The 20,388-nt window shown below is 41.0% G+C and overlaps 2 protein-coding genes across 4 annotated transcripts; both read left to right on the top strand.

The window, feature by feature from the left end:
• The first annotated feature begins 74 nt into the window (after positions 1 to 74).
• On the top strand, positions 75 to 6,038 carry klf1 (Kruppel like factor 1 (erythroid)). Of its 2 annotated transcripts, XM_049719388.2 has the most exons (4): positions 75 to 2,131; positions 2,355 to 2,643; positions 3,273 to 4,050; positions 4,119 to 6,038. In XM_049719388.2, exons 2-4 carry the CDS (start codon positions 2,641 to 2,643, stop codon positions 4,292 to 4,294), a joined length of 957 nt encoding a protein of 318 aa, XP_049575345.1. In that variant the 5' UTR covers positions 75 to 2,131; positions 2,355 to 2,640; the 3' UTR covers positions 4,295 to 6,038. The 2 variants fall into 2 exon arrangements, with proteins under 2 accessions (XP_049575345.1, XP_049575344.1); XM_049719387.2 differs by lacking the exon at positions 2,355 to 2,643.
• A 5,014-nt stretch (positions 6,039 to 11,052) lies between these two features.
• nfil3-5 (nuclear factor, interleukin 3 regulated, member 5) lies at positions 11,053 to 19,564 on the top strand. Of its 2 annotated transcripts, none has more exons than XM_049720191.2 (2): positions 11,053 to 11,355; positions 15,262 to 19,564. In XM_049720191.2, exon 2 carries the CDS (start codon positions 15,772 to 15,774, stop codon positions 17,470 to 17,472), a length of 1,701 nt encoding a protein of 566 aa, XP_049576148.1. In that variant the 5' UTR covers positions 11,053 to 11,355; positions 15,262 to 15,771; the 3' UTR covers positions 17,473 to 19,564. The 2 variants fall into 2 exon arrangements, with proteins under 2 accessions (XP_049576148.1, XP_049576149.1); XM_049720192.2 differs by lacking the exon at positions 11,053 to 11,355 and adding an exon at positions 11,398 to 12,586.
• The last annotated feature ends 824 nt before the right edge of the window (positions 19,565 to 20,388 follow it).

Genomic DNA, 20,388 nt, shown 5'->3' with positions numbered 1-20,388 from the left:
CTTAAAAGAAAAAAAAAATCCGACTGGCAAGCATTAACAGAAACTGCCGCTAGGGAGCGGAAATTTTCCACTTGTCCAAAATGGATTGCATTCGTTGAATTTTTTTTTATTTTTTTTATTGCCCGTAAGAGGCTGTTTATACGTACACACACATTATTGTTTTAGTTTTTTTAATTGCTCGTAAGACACACAGAGAGAGAGAGAGAGAGAGAGAGAGAGAGAGAGAGAGAGAGAGCATATGTAGCATACTTTGGATAATTTATAGATACTGAAAAAAGGCCCGTTAGAAGGCCCGTTAGGCTTTATGAATGCATGAAGGTTACCACATTTCTCTGTATTATCCCATGCTTGGCGTTATTCCTTCCTTGAAAAGTCATTGGTTGGGATATATAAACACAAAGCACAACTAATCTCAGACTTATTTGAGAAAAACTCTTTGTATGGATGGCCCTTATGAATATTCTACTCTTTTTGGCTCAAAGAATATATGTTAAGTGAGCCGACCAACCGCAATTTTTGGATATTGAAGATGATGTCTGTGCAGTCGTCACCGGGGGGGAAGAGAGGGAGTCTTTATCGTTGATGGGATGGTCATGCATTATCTGTACAGAGGCAGCTGCCTGCTAAAAGATAGATACTAGCGAGAATATAATCACCTTTCATACACACGTCTTCTCAGAAGTCAAAGCTACGTGACATTCACGTGTGTGTGTCTTCAAAGTTATCATAATCTTCACTGTTTGTCATTATTTTTATTATTATTATCAATATTATTATTGTTATTATTATTGTTTTTGTTATTGTTGTTGTTGGGGCCAATTAGATATTGATTAATTTATAGTGTTTGTTATTTTTTGTACTTTCTTAAAAAATACAGTGGGATAACGTGCAAAAAGATTTCTTTACTGGAACAATTTACATGATCAGCAATAGTGTACGGTGGATTGAGATAAAACTAGACATTGTCCAGATGAATCGTGATATAAGCAACATAGCTTCTTGACCAAATGAACATAGAACTTTTTTTTTTGCACAAGTTTTTGTTGTATGAAATTGTAAACACCAATTTGTGATTGTGTCATTTGCGTCATCTCGCTCATCTGGCTTTAAAGGTTTCATTTTGTGGAATAACACTTGTTGGTGCTGCTTTTTGTACTTTGTACATGCAGATTTAACGTTAAATTAGAATTTAAGACTAAGTGTGTGTGACATGTGCACAAGCTTCACATTGCACTTGCATGCCAAATCATTCATTGGCTGTCATCTTATACTTGCTGATGTTTGCATGAATGAGAAACTGCACTAAATAGCAAAGATACTACTTGACCTTTTCAGCGATTTACTAATTATGTGGGTGCAACGAGATTATTCAAAAAGACCAGTTGTACATATATTTATAGTTTCTGTGGTTACTTTGACATGACATGCCAAGTGTCATGACATGACAAGTATTAAGACGCCAATAGTACAAAGTAAAAATAAAAATATGGATCTGAGAGAAAATGTAATCTTTTACATCATTCAATGGAATGCTGGATTAGAATAATCTAGATAGAGCATTCGAGTTGTAAAAATGTATTTACTAACATCTTGGAAGATAATTTTTGAAAGTGTTTTTATTTTTCATTAACAGTAAGTTATGCAATAAAACTCACTTGAATGATTTGTGTTGACTGGAATTGCTTTTCATTTCTGATTAGGTCGCATTCAATCATCTTGGACGCACAGAACAGGTAGATGCAAAATTATAATTTTTTGGGCGGAGGGTGGGCAATTGAGAACCTAACGGTCCAAAGTGACATGAAAAAGAGAGATTTGAAGTGTGAGTCCCAGCTGACAGAGATAGACAAGAGTGAGGAGGGAGAGATAGCAGAGAGGAATGGTGCTAAGGGGGCAACTTTGCCAAACTGCTTCTCAGGTCACTGCATGAACTGTAACTGCCATGAGCAGCTTGGGGAACTTGTGACTGTCTTTTAACAGAAGGCTGAGAGGATCTTGAGCATAAAAAAACCCCCGAAAAGACAAGAAAACAAAAGCTGTCTACTGCTGACTACTACCCAAGTGCTTGATGGCTGCCACCCAGGCTGTGCTCCCTTCCTTCAGCTCCTTCTCAAATGTCTCTGACATGAACGTAAGTATTTTTTGGACTACATTTGTTATTTATACTTAATGCCAGGAAGAAATACATCTCATGGAGAGAAAAGTATTTTGTAATATGGAACATGTGATTGCACTGGAAATAATAGTCAACTGACCAAACAGATAAAAAGGCCATTAAAAGAGGCATGAAGGATTTCTCAGGAGTTCAAATGTGAACCAACTAGCACATTAACCTCACCCACTTTGTCTTTCAGCTGAAGTGTATTGAAAATCTCCAGTGAATAACAAGAAAACATGAATAATTGTTAAGCACACATGAATTTGCATAATTAAAAATAAATAAAACTCATGTCTTGTGGTATATATCATATGCATGGTCACTTGCAACTAAGCTGTGTTTACTATGAGTTGTGATATGATGCTCTCTAATTTGACCACATGGTGTTGGTGGCAGGAAAATTCACAATCCATCCATCTGTTTGTCCATTTTCTATATTGCTGGTGGGCTGGAGTCTATCTCGCTGACTTTGACCCCCATTCATGGTAAATTTTGAGTCATTCATTAATGGGCTACTTTAATTATTTTAGCATTTTCAGCAATAACATTTTGTGATGATTTTGATAAGCTCATTATTTTTCACGTACAATGAAGATCTTTTAAAACACATTTTGCCACTTAACTGTGGATTGAAATTGAAATCACGTGCTCGGATAACGACCAATCAAAGCTGAGTTTGCGAATGTCACGTGATAATTGGATTGTTACATGAGCGCTGATCACATGTCCACAATGAATTTGATCATTTTTCATGCACAACAACAAATTTATAAAACAAAGGTTTTTTTTTTTTTTAAAACAGAAACACTTCTTGTTATTTTCAATTTTACTGTCAATATAGTATAGGGTACATTAGTAAAATAATCTATGCAAAAACCATTGTTCTCTGGCCTTACCGAGTAACTCTAATTTTCATGCAACCACAGCGCCAGAAGAAGAGCAACTGATCGGTGACTAAAAACATGATAGATGAGATGTGAGTTATTTGCCATTCACTCATCTCAGATCACCGGAAAAAAAACACACCAAAAACAAAAGGAAACAAACTTATCACTCAGATGTCAGCAAATATTAAGTTCTGTTTGTTTCTTTTTAATTTGCCAAAACATCTTAGGTGTGGAAGTGTGAAGGCGAATCGCCACCTCCGGGCTTCGAGCAGCTGCATGTCTCCCAGCAGAAGAGTGAGGAGCTTCTCGACGACGACAGCCAGGCTTCCTGGGACATCGAGCTGCTGCTGTCTGAGTGGAGCGGGCCCTCCCCGGACCTCAGCCCTTCCCTGGACCGCAGCGATGAGAGCTGCCAACAACACCTCGACCAAGACACAGTGTACCACGAGGCAGGCATGCTTAAGGACCAAATGGGTCAGGAGCAGATGGACTGTACTCTCACGGCCGACTTTATGTCATCATTCCAGCCACAAGTGTACCATCAAGGTTACAGTAATGATCCGGCAGGTCGAACGTCAGCTGCCAATCATGTCGAATTTGGTTTCTCCCAGGAAATACACAGAACAGGGAGTCTTAGTGAGGTCCAGTCATGGGACTTCAATACGTATTACCCCCCACAGCATCCCTCTTTGGTGGCTTTCCCCGATGGCAGGTTCATCCCACTCCAGGCCGCGACCTCCGACCCTCTGCACTACAACTACCCCTCCCACTTTGCCCACAGTGCTAGCCTTTTCTGTGACTACACCCACAGCCAAGTCTCGGGTCGTCTGGCCGTACAGCAACAGATGGTAAGACCGCAGCTGCCCCCTGATGGGACGGAGGGGAAACGCGGGCGAAAGTCGACTGGTAAAAAGAAGCCCGCCATCCACAGTTGTGAATACCCAGGCTGCAGCAAGACCTACACCAAGAGCTCGCACCTCAAGGCTCACCTCCGCACACACACAGGTAAGTCCAGTGGCTCAGTTACCAAGCACCTCACCGTTACTTTCTTATTATGTCTGGTATGTTTTCAGGAGAAAAACCGTACCAGTGTTCATGGGAAGGCTGCAGCTGGAAGTTCGCCCGCTCTGATGAGTTGACACGTCACTACCGCAAGCACACGGGTCAAAAACCCTATGAATGTGTGCTCTGTCAGAGAGCCTTCTCCCGTTCTGACCACCTGGCTCTGCATATGAAGAGACACACCTGATGCCCAGGAAGGATGACGTCCACCAGGTCGCCACTCCCATAGGTACACATCTTGAATGAAATCTAAGAGAGAGGGGTTTTATCAAAAATGTTGCCTCTGCAAAGATAATAATGCTAAATTTTATTTAACACTGCCAGAGAGGTGTTCATTTACCAAGATATAAACAGTTACTACCAACAGTTTAAACTATTAATGCAGGCAATTATAAACCATTTCAATTTTCAGGCTGCAGGGTTAGGGTTAGGGTTAGGTCAATTACTTGGTTGTACAACACAAACTAACAAATAAACAAGCAAACAAAAAAATATGAGTCATTCACACATCCCAAAAGATTTGACTGACGTATTAGTAGTTAATACTATAAATATACAATAAACTTAATCGCCGTTTCATATAATTTCCAATTCCCCTTACAAGAGTACCCGTCTAAAAATTGACTTAGTGATTTGATTATGAAAAAAATGCCCTCAAAGTGCCAGGGTAGTGGCAGCGCTCTCCTAACTATTTCCACAACCCACTATAGCTCCTCCCCTCAGTTCAACATATTGCCCAAATGGTGCCAAAGCACTACTTTTTGACTTCAGTTGGCTTGGCTCTAACTTGTGGAGTTAGGGTGTTCCTGAAACAGCAGATAATCACCAAATAGGTGAGTTTTTCAACAAACAAACAAGGTTCTCCCTTCAAAAAACTGCAAATAGGTGAAATTACATGTGAAGAATTGCTATATTACTGTTGATGTCGTTTCCAGAGGTGTATGAATTTATTGCATAAAATTGAGAGGCATTTCTACAACAGCAGTATTTAGTAGCATGAAGACTTCAACACCACAGTAATATTTTTCAACCAACATTTTCTAAATGAATATTTCCTTGGCAGTGTCAATCTTAACTTGTTATTATTTAGGAAAGGACAAAATTATTAAGGTATGTATAGGTGCAGCTAATGTACTAGCCACTTTGTGTGTGCTGTTTATTTCTTTGTTACTGAATGTTAATCATTGTCTGGTTGACAAAACATACCAAGACAATGCAAATGTTTTGCTTTTAATTTTGTAGTTGCTCAAATACATTTTGATCATGCTATTTTCACATCTTTGTAGGGTTAGCAGAAATAATTTATTAAATAATTGTATATTTTTTAATTCAACTATTCTTCAAGCCTAAATGCACTGCCTTTGTATTGAAGCCGCATGCTGATTGTAAAACTAACCACGTTTCCATCCAAATCCATAAACTGGCAAATTATTTCTATCATGTGAAAAATGAACAAAGCTCATAAATGATGGCCACTCAGTAAATGACCCAACATGAGCAAACACTGTACACATATGGTGCATGTAGACAATAAGCTTGAACACTAACACAAGACCAACTGAGAGGTGAGTAAGTGTTAAGGTTAGACAAATGAAGGCCACAGTTGAGATGATATCTATATCTTATATTTCTCTCAATTCCTTCCATTTCCCCTTCCACTCCAGTTGTTTGGATTTTAATTATTTGATTAATTATTTAACTCAGGGATGTGTAGTATTGCACTTGAATCCTCGACTGAAGGAAATAAAGAAATGCACACTAAATGTGTATTTTTTTTGGTCAAGTGACTGACATATTTATTGTATTAACAAGTTTTCCTTGCTAGACATTATGAAAGTTTTATATTGCTTTTTTACAATTGCATGTGCTAAAAAGTATTGAATATTGCTTTCGTGGTCATATTCTAATAAAGACTTTTACCTGAAATACTACTGCTTAGTTCAGTGTAATGTTTAATGTGTAATTTATTCACTTTTTGTGAGCTGAAGATTCAAAATGATCTGAGTGGAAATTACTGATTGGATTACTTTTGCTACTTTTATCTTCCATCCAAGAAGTTGGGTCAAATTAACAAAACAACCCCAAAAATTGGGTTGTTTTTTTTGCAAACCACCATCGGTGCAATTTCTGTGCACATTTCAGTCTAGAAATACTCAAATTTTCGCCATCATCCATCTTTTTCTTCCTGCTCTATCAACCATGTGGCAAGTACACTTTTCAATTTCTTCTTTTTTATATTTAGATTCTTTGTATTTCCACTGAGATAGTGAAAGCAGTGCACACATTGGAACACAGGAAACATTGGAACCAGGTGGCATATTTTGGCCAACATTTGTGTTTCGTCATTCTTACATTAACTCACAATTCATGTGTGGATGCCATTAGAGATGTTACACAATTCCATGTAATGGTATTGTTGGCCAAATATCTAAAACAAGAGGAGGATTAAAGCAGCTGCAGCAGAGTTGCCGACAGAGAGCAACTGTGACCCCAACTGCATGGAAGGATAAAGGGCAAGAGGGGCCATTGTTGGTAGTGTCCTGATTTGAACCGACACACAGACACACACATGCACACAGTCGTAGTAATGGAAGTAGTACCATTAGTGTTTACTAATAGAGACTTTAAGTGAAACTCCAGTACATGCACACACACACCACCATGGTCAAAAACATTTGCTGAATTTCATCATATCGCTGTCATAGCATGGAAACTTTGACAGCTGGCCAAGAGACAGAGAGGTCAGTGTACAGCATGTGTATGTGGAGGAAGTTTGCCAGCAGGCTGCTTGTACTACAACAATGGAGGCTTTTGTGTCTATGGACGCACGTGTGTGAGTGCGCAACCTGAGTTGAACCTTCAGCACTATCCTGTTACTGTCCCCACATGCTCTGTCTATATGTGAATGTGATTTAACAAATCTCACTTCAGACTATTAATTTGCTATCATCTCTGTAGTGTGTTTTCCTTCAGTGGGGCTTATTCAATATTTTTACAATGCATGACATAGATTATATTATTGGGTGCTGACACTGGAAATACACATTTTCATGTTTTTCATGTCAAATAATTTAATGTTGTGTCATTGTTAAAATGTCAATACAGTCTTTGTTGGTTTCAAATAAAAATAAACAAGATTTATGATTTTAAATAATATATCACCCAAGAGTTAAATATACAAGAGAAAGTGAAGCAAAGAAACTAAAAGCTGGATGTGATTTTTAGGAGCAGAGCCACAGGCAGATGACCTTCTGAGCCTCCACAAGTCTTCTCCTGCTCCACCAACAACTGATTAATTTGTGAGGAAACACTTGTCGATGACTTTTGACACGGGAGTTTAATAGTGAGGTCTTAGATTACTTTAATTAAGCGGGGGGAAAAAAACTTTCCCCCACCACGTGTTTTTGTCTTTTGCCACTAAGTGGTGCTACCGCTGCACACATAACTCTTAGCCTGCAGTCCTTATCGATTCATTTGGATTTGGGAGTGTCTGAGCATGACGGGACACTTTGCGGGCTACACGGCTTGCCACAGGCCCCACAATAGGCCTTCAGTGCAGTAATCACAGCGCCTCCTCCAGGCATTTGGTTCGAGGCCTCCTGGTTGTCAGCTTTGCCTTTGGGATGTCCACTATGTGCAGTTTAAATTCATGGGTGTTGTCCTGGGCCATCTCCAAGGGAGCTTGTTAAGGCTAGCCCTCATCCTCTGTGTGCTATGTGATGTTTGGACAGTTTCCAGGAGAAGCCATCCGCATGGGTCCGGATGAGGGTCAGCTGATGTGGTGCGGTGAGGAGTATCAGAATCCCTATTCAGGGGATCCAGTTGTCAACAGTCTCAGATCATCTGCTTCTCTGAAGAAGTGGCTCGACTCAAGCAGCTCTTCTTTCAGCAGCTGTTCTCCAAGACTGTGTAATGAAGACAATTAAGGTGACGATTTTAGTTTTAGTCACGAACAAGGGCTGAACGGTTTAAAAAAAATAATCTAATTGTACTTTATTTTCTCAAGATTTGCAATTGGATTTTTTATCAAGATCCACTTTCCATGCATTTTATTAAAGACACAAATAATTTGCTTTACAAAAAAAACAAGATTGGATTCATATACACAAATGTTTTGTTCTTATCGGTCAGGCTAAAATAAAAGTAAATCAATCATAAAGTAATTTAAAAGACTTATCTACTGATTAAGTCAACAGTGACTTGCACTGGGACAACATAAAATGCAAAACAAATTACAACAACATTTATCAAAGGAAATAAATACATGCACTATACGTATGGATCGAATAAAGCCTGCCGATTGACTGACACAAAATTTGACTCAACCTTGCTGCGGATATATAAGTGGAATGGTGCAGCCGCAGGGAGACGAGCAAGACGCTGCATGAGTCATCCATCACGTCAGACACAGAAAAGCTATTTTTACCTTTGAAACCACTTTTGTGGAGACGGATTGACCAATAAGCAGAAGAAAGATGAAGGTTCTGAATATATTAAAAACTTGAGAGAGTACAAATCAGATAGCAAAAAGACAATATAGCTTTGAGAAACACTTCAAATAATCAATTAGTGGTGGTTAGGGTAAATACTTCATTCTCATAACATTAGAATTTATTGCTAGGAAATGGGAATTTGGATTCAAATAATTTTTTTTATAAAATTCGTGATACATTCAGTGTCACAGTTTTAAAATGATATCAGTGCATGTTTTCTTAAATTTTCTCTTCTGTTAAGTGCAGATGACAAGTGTACCAAGACTGACTTCAGATCACATTATCAAAGAGCCAGTGTTGTCATTCATTCATGCATTCATTCATGTATTCATTCATGCATTCATTCATGCATTCATTCATTCAGCCACACACGTGCAGACACATGCGTACACACATGCACACGCACACCTTTGTTCTGGTACGACCCCCCCCTCCCCACACACACACACACACACGCACGCACGCACACAACACACACGCACACACCGGAAGTTGTTGGTTGCTAGGCAAGCACCGACATCAGCCAGGGTAGCAAAGTGATGGGGGTTGGTGGTTTCGACAACATACTACCGGTGGGGGGGAGGAGTGAGACAAGTTCAAGGCCGCTGTTCCTAGCCATGATCTAATGTGGCGTGTGCGGACGGATGCCTGTGTGTAAGAGGGAATGCAAGATTAAGTTAGTGGTGATGTAACTGCTCCGAAAAAATGCTGGTAAGGACTAAAAAGGAAACAACACAAATAAACAAAATGCTTAAAAACAAAATATGAACGGAATCATTTAAATTCTATCACCTTAATCTGCCCTACCACAAGCATTCAAATGATCAAGGGTAAATAACGTCTCTGTCTCTACAGGAAGGTCAATGATCAATGTTTCAAGATATTCTTACACTTTTCGCAATTTTTATCATTATAGCCAAAGAATCGGTAACTTAAAAGAAGGCGGTGGGCATAATTTGTCATCAGTGTTGCTGATATGCAGGATGAAAATTAGATTTTAAATATGGGCAAAAAATGTGCAAATAAATGCTTTTTAAATCTTTCATTTATGATTATAGAATATTTCTTTAGATGTGTAAAAAGATCCACTATCCTAATCCAATAACAACCTGTTAGAAGAAATCAACAAAATAATCACATACTGTATTTTTTTTCTACATAAACATTACCATTAAAGAACGGCACAAACTGTACCACATAATGTTGCTGACAGGTGTGACGGGCCTGTGAATCATGATGATTATAGGATGATGTCTAATGATGTCTACACTGTTTTTTTTTATTCATTCACTGGCATTCACAGGCAGCTGCTATAGAGGTATAGAAATAGAATAGAACAGGCTGTGAGAGGTCAGGTACGTCCTAAACGTCTCGCCAGCCTCTCGCAGGGTAATGTTCCTATTAAAGCAGAAAAATCATAGGTTGCATTCATCATTTCTCGACCTATTACCGTGACTTTTACCTTTATGTCAACACCAAAGCTATGCTATTAATACATAGCTGATACTTTTCTATGTCTGAGCAGATGCAGAATCCATTACAGCAAAATAATAGCTTCTGGTCGCGACTATGGGACAACCAGCTAACACGAGAATGCACTTGATGTCACATCCGCACAAAGCACCGGAAATTCGAACCCGATTCCAATCAGCAAATTATTTTCTAAAGGCATGCAAGAATACCTGTTGTGAACAGTGTTAATCTGCTATTTCTAAAATGTGTGAGTCATAAATGGTCAAATGGGGGTCACATTGTTGAATGACCTCAGATTGAAGTCAGAGTAGATATTTTTTTTCTCTGACTTCACACTTTTCTTGAATGCAATAATTGTTTCTATCATTGAACAGATATTTAGTTCAAAATTAGTCCAATTTACATGTCTGTCCTACAGAATGCGGCAAATGGACCAAACTCGCCACATCTTCTAACTATCGGCCACACCCTTTGAAGGCCCACATCAACACTCAAGCGTGTGAGAGTATGAGAGACTTAACAGTTTACACTTTAGAAAAATACTTATTCATTTATGATACAATGCAGTGCGATTAGGAATAATTAAAGTTACAACGTATTTCTTTTTAATGTTTGTTGGGATGGGGTGGTGATGTCAATAATCATATTCTAACTGTGTATGATTATATTCATAATAACAATATGATTATTATTGTGTAAAATGTTCGAATTTAACATAATGACAGTCAACATCATGTCGTGACCTCTATCTGATGTCAACAGAAGTAATATATAAAAACAATCTGTGCGAATGGTGTCCCCCCACACAGGCCACACGTAGTGTCTGACATGGCGCGTGTGCTCGCGTTCCTGTCCGTATTGTAAAGAAACTCCACGCTGGAAGATGGATGTGCTCCACGGCTGAAGGAGAGACAGAAACACGCGGTGGGTGGTGGCGGGTGCCGTGTATGTAACACGCATACTCTCGCGTGGAAACACAGAGGACACAAACGTGACGAGGCAGCCGAAGAGCTGTTACGCAACCATTGACCTACTAACACATATTTCTAGAAAGGCTGCTGCAACAAAGTGGAGCAAAGTGTCCGCTAGCGCACAACACGGGGCGGCTCGAGCACGGAGATAGATAGCGGACCCGAACGCACTCGGACACCACTGAAGGAACAACTTCATTATTTTTTTTTCCTGGATAGGTTTTGTCTGCTGAAAAGAAGGAAACGGGAGCGAGACAGCTTTTGTGTCGGGGAAGCCTGAAGGTTGTGTTCCCCTCCTCCACCATTCAAAGGTATGTTTTGACGGCGCGACCCTCACTCTTGTTTTTCTTCTTTTTGTTCGGCTATTAGACCTAATTAGGCGCCCGATGATTCCCAATAGTAAGTGTTACTGTATGCGGACTTTTATTTACTGAATGTTTCTAGAGAAGAGGACACGCCGGTTATGGCCGGTTATTGTTCACATGGCGATTCAGCCAGCCGGCAACCCGCCCGCGCCCGTCACTTCGAGACGTTCCGTTGGACAAAACACGTTGGATTCTTTTGTTGAGCTCGTTGGTGTCTGTGTTTGCCCTTTACTGCGTTATTAGCCGGAACAAAAATAGACTAGAAACGCGTGGTTCACATTGTGTGTGTTCAATGTCAAGGTGAGGTAATTTCCTCCCGGTGGTGTTTTCCAGCGAGTAACCGAGGCAGCGGCTTGCTTGCTTTTGCGCGGCTAATAATGTTATAAATACACTTGTTCCACGCACATGGATGGCTCTTAGCTAGCATAATGAAGATCATTTAAATAACTCAATTAATGAAAGATTCGATCGTAAATTTAAAATATTCAATTTAGCGAAATGGTGTTCTCTGTAAGAAACGCGTGTGGGTTGTTTTAATTTCCCTCATATTCACTGCAACGCATCTCCAAAATGACTTCTTTTGATTCCAAATGCCTGTTAAGTAAGGCACAGTGTGTTGCCAAGGAGTCGGAAGGGATGACATAACCAGTACGCAGCAGGGAGTTGCAAATATGTCTCCTGGGACAAAAGGTCCTGTAATTGATTCCCGTTTACACTCTGCCTATTATTTGTTATGTGATAATGAAAGCAGACGTTTAAAGTACGTCAGCACAAAGGTGTTAAATATATACAAATGTGGGTAATTTTAGTTGAGTGGTAATGTGAATTAAAAGAGTACTGAGCCCCCCCAAAGATGCCCAACATGGCATTGTTGTGCCTTTGCTGAAAATAGAAACAAGTGAACATTCAGGATGTGATGCAATGCATGGAAAAAGGCTTGTCTGGCAGGCCGGGTTCTGGTGAGCCATTTCAGCCAGCCTGCTGCCAGCTGGTCTGTTTTCAGAGCGTCTGTGATGCGCTTTCCCAGTCTGCTTTTGAATGTAGGTCAGACCTGTATTTGGGTGACGGAACGTACAAACGGCATGCAAGGCTACTTAGATTGACTTTGACCTAAAGAGAAAACATTTCTGCAGGGCTTGCTCATTTGTCCTATAAATGATGTGTGATTAACAGAACAGTAAGTAACTTTCAACAACTTTTTTTTTTTTTCCTGTGGGGCTGGGCCTGCTTGTTAAAGATGTGAAGTCATTTCCCCCACATGGCCAGTCCGGTTTTTCTAAAGTCCTCCTGAGTAAATTTAAATATATAAAGATTTTTATGATGTATTATCAGCATTTTGAGTATGTTAAAGAAGAGGACCCGCTTTTATTTGAGCATTTTGGTAATTTAATGCCTGCTACAAATCGGTACACACAGGAGCACTTTAGTTCACAAATTATGGTGGTCTCTTGTTCCATCTCCCTCCATTGAATCTATAGACACAAAGCAGTGGGGCAAAATGGACGCTCCACGTGTGTGGTTGGAGCTCTTAAAAAGTTGGAGGAGGGGAACAGGGATACCTCGCTGTTGACTCACACTAGTCCCAGTGGGGGTCAGAGGTGAAGCATTCCTCTCCACGTAGAAAGTTGCTGGAAAGAGCTTCAGAGCTTAATAAGCCCGAAACTGAAATTCTGTCTGGAGTAGGGCTGATTTTACAGTAGTTAATAAAGACAGCCAGACTGTTGGATTTAACCGCTTCCCTCCCCCACACCTTGCATAATTTAAAGTCAGCATAACTGTAACTGCTGTAATGCCCACATTACACAAGACGGATTCAGAGCACGTACCCAAGAAGGGAAAAAAGCAGAGCAGCCCCTCCCTCCCTCCCCTTGCAGTCCAGAGAGAGGCTGTTATGCGCGAGTTTGGCTGCGGAGATGGGTGTGTGCTCTGACGTCAATGCCATCTCTAGCTATAATTTTTCATCTGCCTCTGATGCTCATTGTTCTGTGCTGCTTTGCTGGCTCTTTCTAACGTGCACGGGGAATTACTGTTGTGATCAAATTGATCCTTCATCGGGATTATTATGCTATTGACATATTGAAATTTGTCTCTTTATATCATCGTGCTGAATTCCTTCTGTCATCCAACCTTCTCCCCCCTTCTTTCTTTTGGACTATTTATAGAGAGCGCTCTAATACGCTTTCCTTCTCCCGCCCTCCCTCACTTGTAGTCCCACTGACCTATTTTATGGCGTACTGTCAAAGACGGGAGGAGTGTTTACTGCTTAGCGTTTTTCTAGGTCAGTGGGACAGCGCAGACGTATGCAAGCTTCCTTCCCACCCGCCTTTGTTCCCTTACTTCCCTCTGTGGTCTTTATGAAAATATTTCGTAGTGAGGAGGAGGGGTTGACCCCTAAATTTTTCCACATCTGTTGTAACCCAGTCGCTCTCATGTTGCAATACTCGCGTTCGTTTAAAAACAAATCGGAGGGCTGATAAAAGGCAGTCATACTAGTTTGGTTGCCAGCCATGCCTTTAGCTTCTAGTTATGAAAAAACAAGTGTGACTAAACAAATGCTGAGGTATTTTGATAATTACACAAGCTGGTTCAAGGTTAAATTGTGGGTTTCTTTTTCCCGTCACTGTTGAAGAAGAAGACTGTTAATGATGTAACTAAGTCATTGTGTTCTAGCTTAAGTTGAGTAATGCAGTAACTAATGCTCAATTTGAATGTTGAGCACACATTTATCGTAGTGTTTACTGGCTACATTTTTTGGAACTATATATATTGTTTCATTTATTAATCTTAAGATTAATCTTTTTTTAAGCTTGCTTAAAATAACTTTGGTTCATTGTGCTGAATAACAAATAGATGACATCACGGCATAAATCAGCTGAGAGGAGCGTGTCAAATTAGTTTAAATGTAAATGTTAATATATGACTTATATGACTTATAAATATTTAAAATATAAGACCTTTTATTAATCTAGTTGGATGAATTTGCATTGTTTCAGCAGCCACAGTGGATACAGGAAATAGCATGCCAAAGACAAATTATGTACATTGCACAAAATAGCAACCTAAAATATTGTCTGAACCAGAAATTGTACTTTATTATTATTATTATTGCTGCTTGTTAATTTTTACATTTGAGATCGGGGAAATCAAATTGAAAAGACTTTACTACTACAGAATTGGTAATCAATCCAGGGGCACAGTAATTTGAATGAATTAAAGAAAGCTACACTGAAAGCGGTGGCACGGTGGCCCACTTGTTAGCACGCATGACTCATATCACCCAGCCCTTATGTAAACTAGGTTGCTGTCTAAAGACGATAGACAACCACAAAATCAGTTACATCTGACTGGTTGTTGCAGACCACTATGCTCTTAACTGTAAATGAGATCAAATAATAACTGCAGTCGGCTTTTTAGCTGCATTCAGTTATTCAGTGTAAGCCATTTTGTAGCAAGACATGTTGGGTGGCGCAGGCTTTTTATTTTTGAGCGACCACATTGAAGCAGTACAAGGAAGTTCAGTAGCTTATGTGTCAATCAGGGAATAAAACAATTGTCGCTCTGACTCCATTAAAACCAGAAAAGCAAGCATCACGTAGACTTTGGGAAGTTTGTTTTTCCTTTCTATGGTGCGAGCTTACTTCAAAACACAGTCAACAAAAAGACGTCAAAATGACCTTTGGTACACCTCAATGATATAGTGACTTTTCTTTGAGTGTGTGCAGGTGGACCTCGGCTTGGAATGAAATTGATTTGATTTGAAATTGATTTTATGATGACTACAGAGAGACTATTACTGCCAGTCTAACTATTTTTCTTGTCCCCCACCCCGCCTCTTCTCTCACTATATAACAGCGGCATTGAAGCTGGATCCTCAGGGAGCCCCAAAGTAGACAGCCTGACCTACATCTTCTGTACGCCACTGTGATGAGAAGTGCTGCAGCCTGACGGCCTCCACAGCCGTGCAAAACATTTGGGAAGACAGTAGTAAACTCCAGTTCCCTTACTGAGAGACTCCAGAGACTTGCAGTGTGCCAAGAAAACCAAACATCTTGAAAAATCCAAGCTCAATTCTTTTCTTCTTCTTTTTTCTCAAGAAAAATAAGTTCAATGTCTAAGGTGTTCATGGAGTTCCACCTGTTTTTAATCTTCTTGGCTAATTTGGACACTTGAGCATTCTGATCGAGGAAACGCGTGGCAAGAGAAATCAATGAGGCTCTCTCTTCGATTTGCACAAATACCTCATTCGGAAGTCTTTGCTGATCCCGCAACATAGTGAGAATAGCTAACAAAGCCTTTGTGTGATACCTGTGAATCTTCGCTACACACTTGCTGGAGTTCAACTCCGGCCCCCGCTTGGAAAAAATGGAAAACCTGAGTCTACACATCTCATCCACCAGCAACAAAAATGCCATGGAGGTTGACAGTTTTACGAGTTATAGTGACCTCCCATCCCCTCTTCCAGAGGGCGGGGCACGGGCCAGCCGCCAGGCTAAGGGTTCCAAGCCTACTGTGGCATCCCGGCGCAAGCGGGAATTCATCTCTGATGAGAAAAAGGACGATTCATATTGGGAAAAACGGAGGAAGAACAACGAAGCAGCAAAGCGCTCAAGGGAAAAACGTCGCCTGAACGACATGGTTCTAGAGAACCGGGTCATGGCCCTGAATGAAGAGAATGTTCGTCTAAAAACAGAACTGCTTCAGCTCAAGTTGCGCTTTGGACTCATCAGCACAGCGTCCTACATGGAGAAGAGCCAGCAGATCGCCAGCAGCACGGCTACTGGTAACACAAGTAGCAACGGGAGCAGCACCAGCGGCACCCCCAATAACGCCTACCTCTCAAGTAGCGGCTACTCCAGTGCATCCCAGGTGATGCTGAACTCGGACTCTTCTGAAACCGAACAGCCCAGCCGCGGTGAGCGCCACTCAGCGCTCACCAAGTATTCTCCTCGGGGATCTGTGTCAGACTTATCTGATGGCTCCTCAAGGGACAGCCCCGAACCTTTGGGCTACAACATAAAGAAGGAGCCCCACAACATGGAGTTGATGAGGCTGGAAAGCACGGGACTTTCTGCCGGCATGGCCAACGGATTGCCAAGCCGTGTTTACCATGGCATCCATCCCGCTTTGATGTCTCCTCACCAGCAGAGTACACAATTGGCTGAGTCTGCCATAGACTACCAGCAGGAGCAGGGCCTCATGGAGGCCTCCTCTTCCACCTCCCAAGCCACTTCGTCACAAAGGAGCGTCATCCTGTATCGCTCCAGCAGCGGGTGTTACCCCATGGAGAGCCACAGGCCAGATGAGCGGCAGAGCAGGATGCAGCACGGCCAGCACACCTCCAACTCAAAGTTCTCTGAATGTTCCGTGACCATCGCCGAGGTCGCCGAGAAGCTGGAGAGAACAAAGACCATGGACTGTGAGCAGTATGAATATTCTGAGGAGCCGTTGGCACGGAACCATGGCCAACAGCAGCACCAGAGTCATCAGGGGCCTTACAGCTGCCGGTCTCAGGAGAACGGCCTTGAGCAAGCTGAGAGCCGGAACCCCTTTGCTCCTAATCTGATTCACAGCACCGAGGAGGGCATGTCGGCGTTCTCGCAGCACAACGGCTACCTCAACACAATGGACGAAGAGCCTCCAGTTCTCACCTATGAGGGAGGCCCTAGAACCGATGGCTTCTACCAAGAGAATTCCTCCGCTAAAGACACATCATCTAGCGACGGGGACCCCCGAAGCTCCGACAAGGAGGCTTCGACTGATGATGAATCCCCCTCCTCCTCGTCCTCAGACATCAGCAGCTACCACCAGAAAGCTTCAGCGGCTGTCGGGCCGCACGGGGAGAGCCAATTTGAGGTCAAAGCAACTGCCCTACCCCACAAGCTGCGCCTCAAGAACCGAGCCATGTCCACCGGGGCGACGAAAGCGCAGATGGAGGTCTGCATGGGCGTCTCCATGTCCCCATCCCCTACGCTGCCGCAACACCCTTACCTGGCACTGCCTAGCAACTCTCACAGCAGCCAGGTCAGCAGTGAGACCAGAGAGGCAGAGAATGAGGTTGAGTAGACTGAGGAGATCAGGCCAAGGCCTGATGCGAAATTGGACTCTCAAAAGGCATCTAGCAGTGGTTGGAAGCGCGTTTAAGAAGAGTTGGGAGATGCTCGAGCTTGCGCAACGAGAACTCCATTAGTGCTGTCGGCAAAAATGAGGCCTCGCTAGGAAATGATTTCCATCCACTTTCACTGTCACCTAGGGCTGCTCGATTATGAATAAAATCATAATCACGATTGTTTTTTAAATTGGAACAGCATTTATTGAATATGTTTGAAACAGTATTTATTGAACACGTTTAAAAAATAATAATAATAAATACATGCGCGTCTCAGAACAGAAAAACCAATTTTTAATTTCTCCTGGATTATATTTTGAGATTGTCTGGAGCCAAAATCATAATTATGATTAAAATTCGATTGAGCAGCCTTACTGTTTCCCTTTATTATCTCCTACCTCCCACGTGTCCCTCCGGTTTAAAGAACACATCAGTCACTGAGGGAGGTGACAGAATAAGAACGTTTTAGTCTGGGATAGTTCTGGCCAGCGTACACATCTGTTGTGGCATTATAAGAACATTTCTTTGACCAAAGAATTTTTTTTCGTCATCTTTTATTGGTACAGTAACAATCCTTTTTCAATAAGAGTCAGTCCTTTGCCTATACACACACACACACATACATACATACACACACACACAGACACACACACACCTCGTTTTCACTTCAAGCACTTAGATTGTAAAATTTGTGACATGCATTTGCATACTTGAGGTATATATTTTAAAAAGAAAATGCGGCAAAAAAATAAAAAATTGGATGCATATGTCTTGTACTTTAATGTGCTTAACTGCTCAGACAATTTACAGAGTAAATGCCTCAAAGATCTAAAGCAGTTAAAAAAAAAAAAAAGACATCCACACAAAATGAATGAATCAACTTTGGTTCCTGTTTTGGGCGATTTGATCGCTATAACACCAACCAAAAACGTCCCAAACATTTGAGTCCTTTGGTCATATCGGTTAAGGCTATGCAGTGCTGACAAGCACAAGACGAGCCTTGCTGGCTACACAACAGAATGGACACACCTTCATGTTGTAGGTGTCTAATAAAAAGATGACTCCCATTTCAAACCAGCAAAGCTGCTATGGTTTTCTCCTAAGGTGCCTCTTTTATTGTGCCGTCCGTCTCTTGTCACATTTTCACATTGGCCGGCGACTTCTCAAGCAGGGCTCTCTAAAGTTCAGAAGTGAATCCACAATGACCTCTAAACTCCAATTGTTGATTATGAAATTGAATTGAGGGGGCAAACAGGAAACAACAATGCAATCGAAATTCAAATTGCAGGAAGTAAAACTGAAATTCATGACGCAAAATGAAAGCGTATTCAACAATGAAGCTTTACGGTAAACAAGTTTAAATACAACATAAATTCCATGCAAACAATCATAGTAAATTTGGAGCACACTAGTGAAATACACTCTCTCATTCTTCCCCATATACTACGTATATGCGTTTCTCTGAATTGCATTGAATTCACTTTCACTTCCTGTCACTCAACATCCCGTGGGGTAGAGTCACTTCAAAATCATCCATTGAATTGAAATTAATTCTGAATTTTGAACAGCCCTGTTACCAAACCCAATGTGCACAGAGTTCAAGCAGTCGCACAAAAGCAAACAATCTTTTGAACAGTTTCCCTTCCAGGTGCCTGCCTTGGCCACTATGTATAAATGTAAAGTTGTCTCGATCACTTGTATACTGCGCTCACTATTTGTATTAATTATTTTCTATTATATTTGGTTAATATTTTGTCTATTACATGTAATTTTATTGTCCTCTTGTTGTGTCATTTTGCTCTTCCCGGTTGTGCTGTGTATTTGCTCATGCTACCCAATGCAATGATTTGTACTCCGTGTTACTGTATAATCTGTATCGTTCACCTCAACTTTTGCGGAAATGACACCCCCAAAAGACAAGCTTGTCCATAAAGTGAAAATGTTTTGCTCCACTTCACATGGATATGCGCAATGGTGAAATGAAAAATGTGCTTTATTTTGATTGTAAAGGTTGAAAATTGGGAAGAATAAAAGGCTGTTGAAATGTCACTTGTCATGAGAGAAATTATTGAGTTGGCTGTGATTACAGAAGAAAAAGATATACCGAGCACATGCATAAGGCAAGCAAGCTGTTTATCAATAGTTAACCACTGAATGAAACAACATCAATGATGTGCTGCGAGCACAGCATGTATAGTACGATAATACTATCTATCAAATTTTAATAATTAACCTTTCGTGCATCGGTAGACAAGGCAAGCTGTGTGACTTCAGCTGTTTTTAATTCTGCCTTCAGAAAGTATTAGAGATATTGTTTTAACAAAAAAGAACAATCTACAAATAACAGTATATTATTTTACTTTTTGCACAACGTCCTACATACAGTTGGACAAGTAGAATGATTTATAATATATCATTGCTGTACTGCAACTACTATTTGCTAAGAGATTGAATCCCGAATTCCACTTTTAAGGCCACCAGCGAGTCTTTGCCAATCACCACTTCCCTTTACAAGTTTTGGCTTTTCACTCACCCATAAACCTTTTCCTTCCAGCATAAAAGTCACCCACACGCAGTCTTGCTGTTATTGTTGTTTTACAAAACCGTCTAGCCACATTAGCCATTGAATAAGTTAGGATGTTTGTTACAGTTAAGCAGAATTTAATTTCAAAGGACAAGGGCTATTAATGAAAAAATGGGCCATGAGAGTAAAAGTAGGTCAGTGAGAAGGGATGGGGAGGAGGATGGTGGGGAAGGGGGGGGGGGGGGGGGGGGGGGGGCGGGTCTTACATCATTTGACTCTAGTCTACAGTGTACATTCGGGCAAACTATTCTTAAGGGAGCGTTGTTGCTACTGCTGCTGCTTGAGGGAG

This window comes from Syngnathus scovelli, chromosome 5 (genome assembly GCF_024217435.2).
Source record: "Syngnathus scovelli strain Florida chromosome 5, RoL_Ssco_1.2, whole genome shotgun sequence".
Classification (NCBI taxonomy): Eukaryota; Metazoa; Chordata; class Actinopteri; order Syngnathiformes; family Syngnathidae; genus Syngnathus; species Syngnathus scovelli.
This window is presented reverse-complemented; position numbering and strand designations above follow the sequence as displayed.

Excerpts from the sequence above, each read along its gene's own strand:
- klf1 (XM_049719387.2), top strand. The coding sequence starts at position 2,069 with ATGGCTGCCACCCAGGCTGTGCTCCCTTCCTTCAGCTCCTTCTCAAAT. Across the intron at positions 2,132-3,272 it reads CAAATGTCTCTGACATGAAC|GTGTGGAAGTGTGAAGGCGA; the intron begins GTAAGTATTTTT and ends AAAACATCTTAG. Across the intron at positions 4,051-4,118 it reads TCACCTCCGCACACACACAG|GAGAAAAACCGTACCAGTGT; the intron begins GTAAGTCCAGTG and ends GTATGTTTTCAG.
- nfil3-5 (XM_049720191.2), top strand. The coding sequence starts at position 15,772 with ATGGAAAACCTGAGTCTACACATCTCATCCACCAGCAACAAAAATGCC.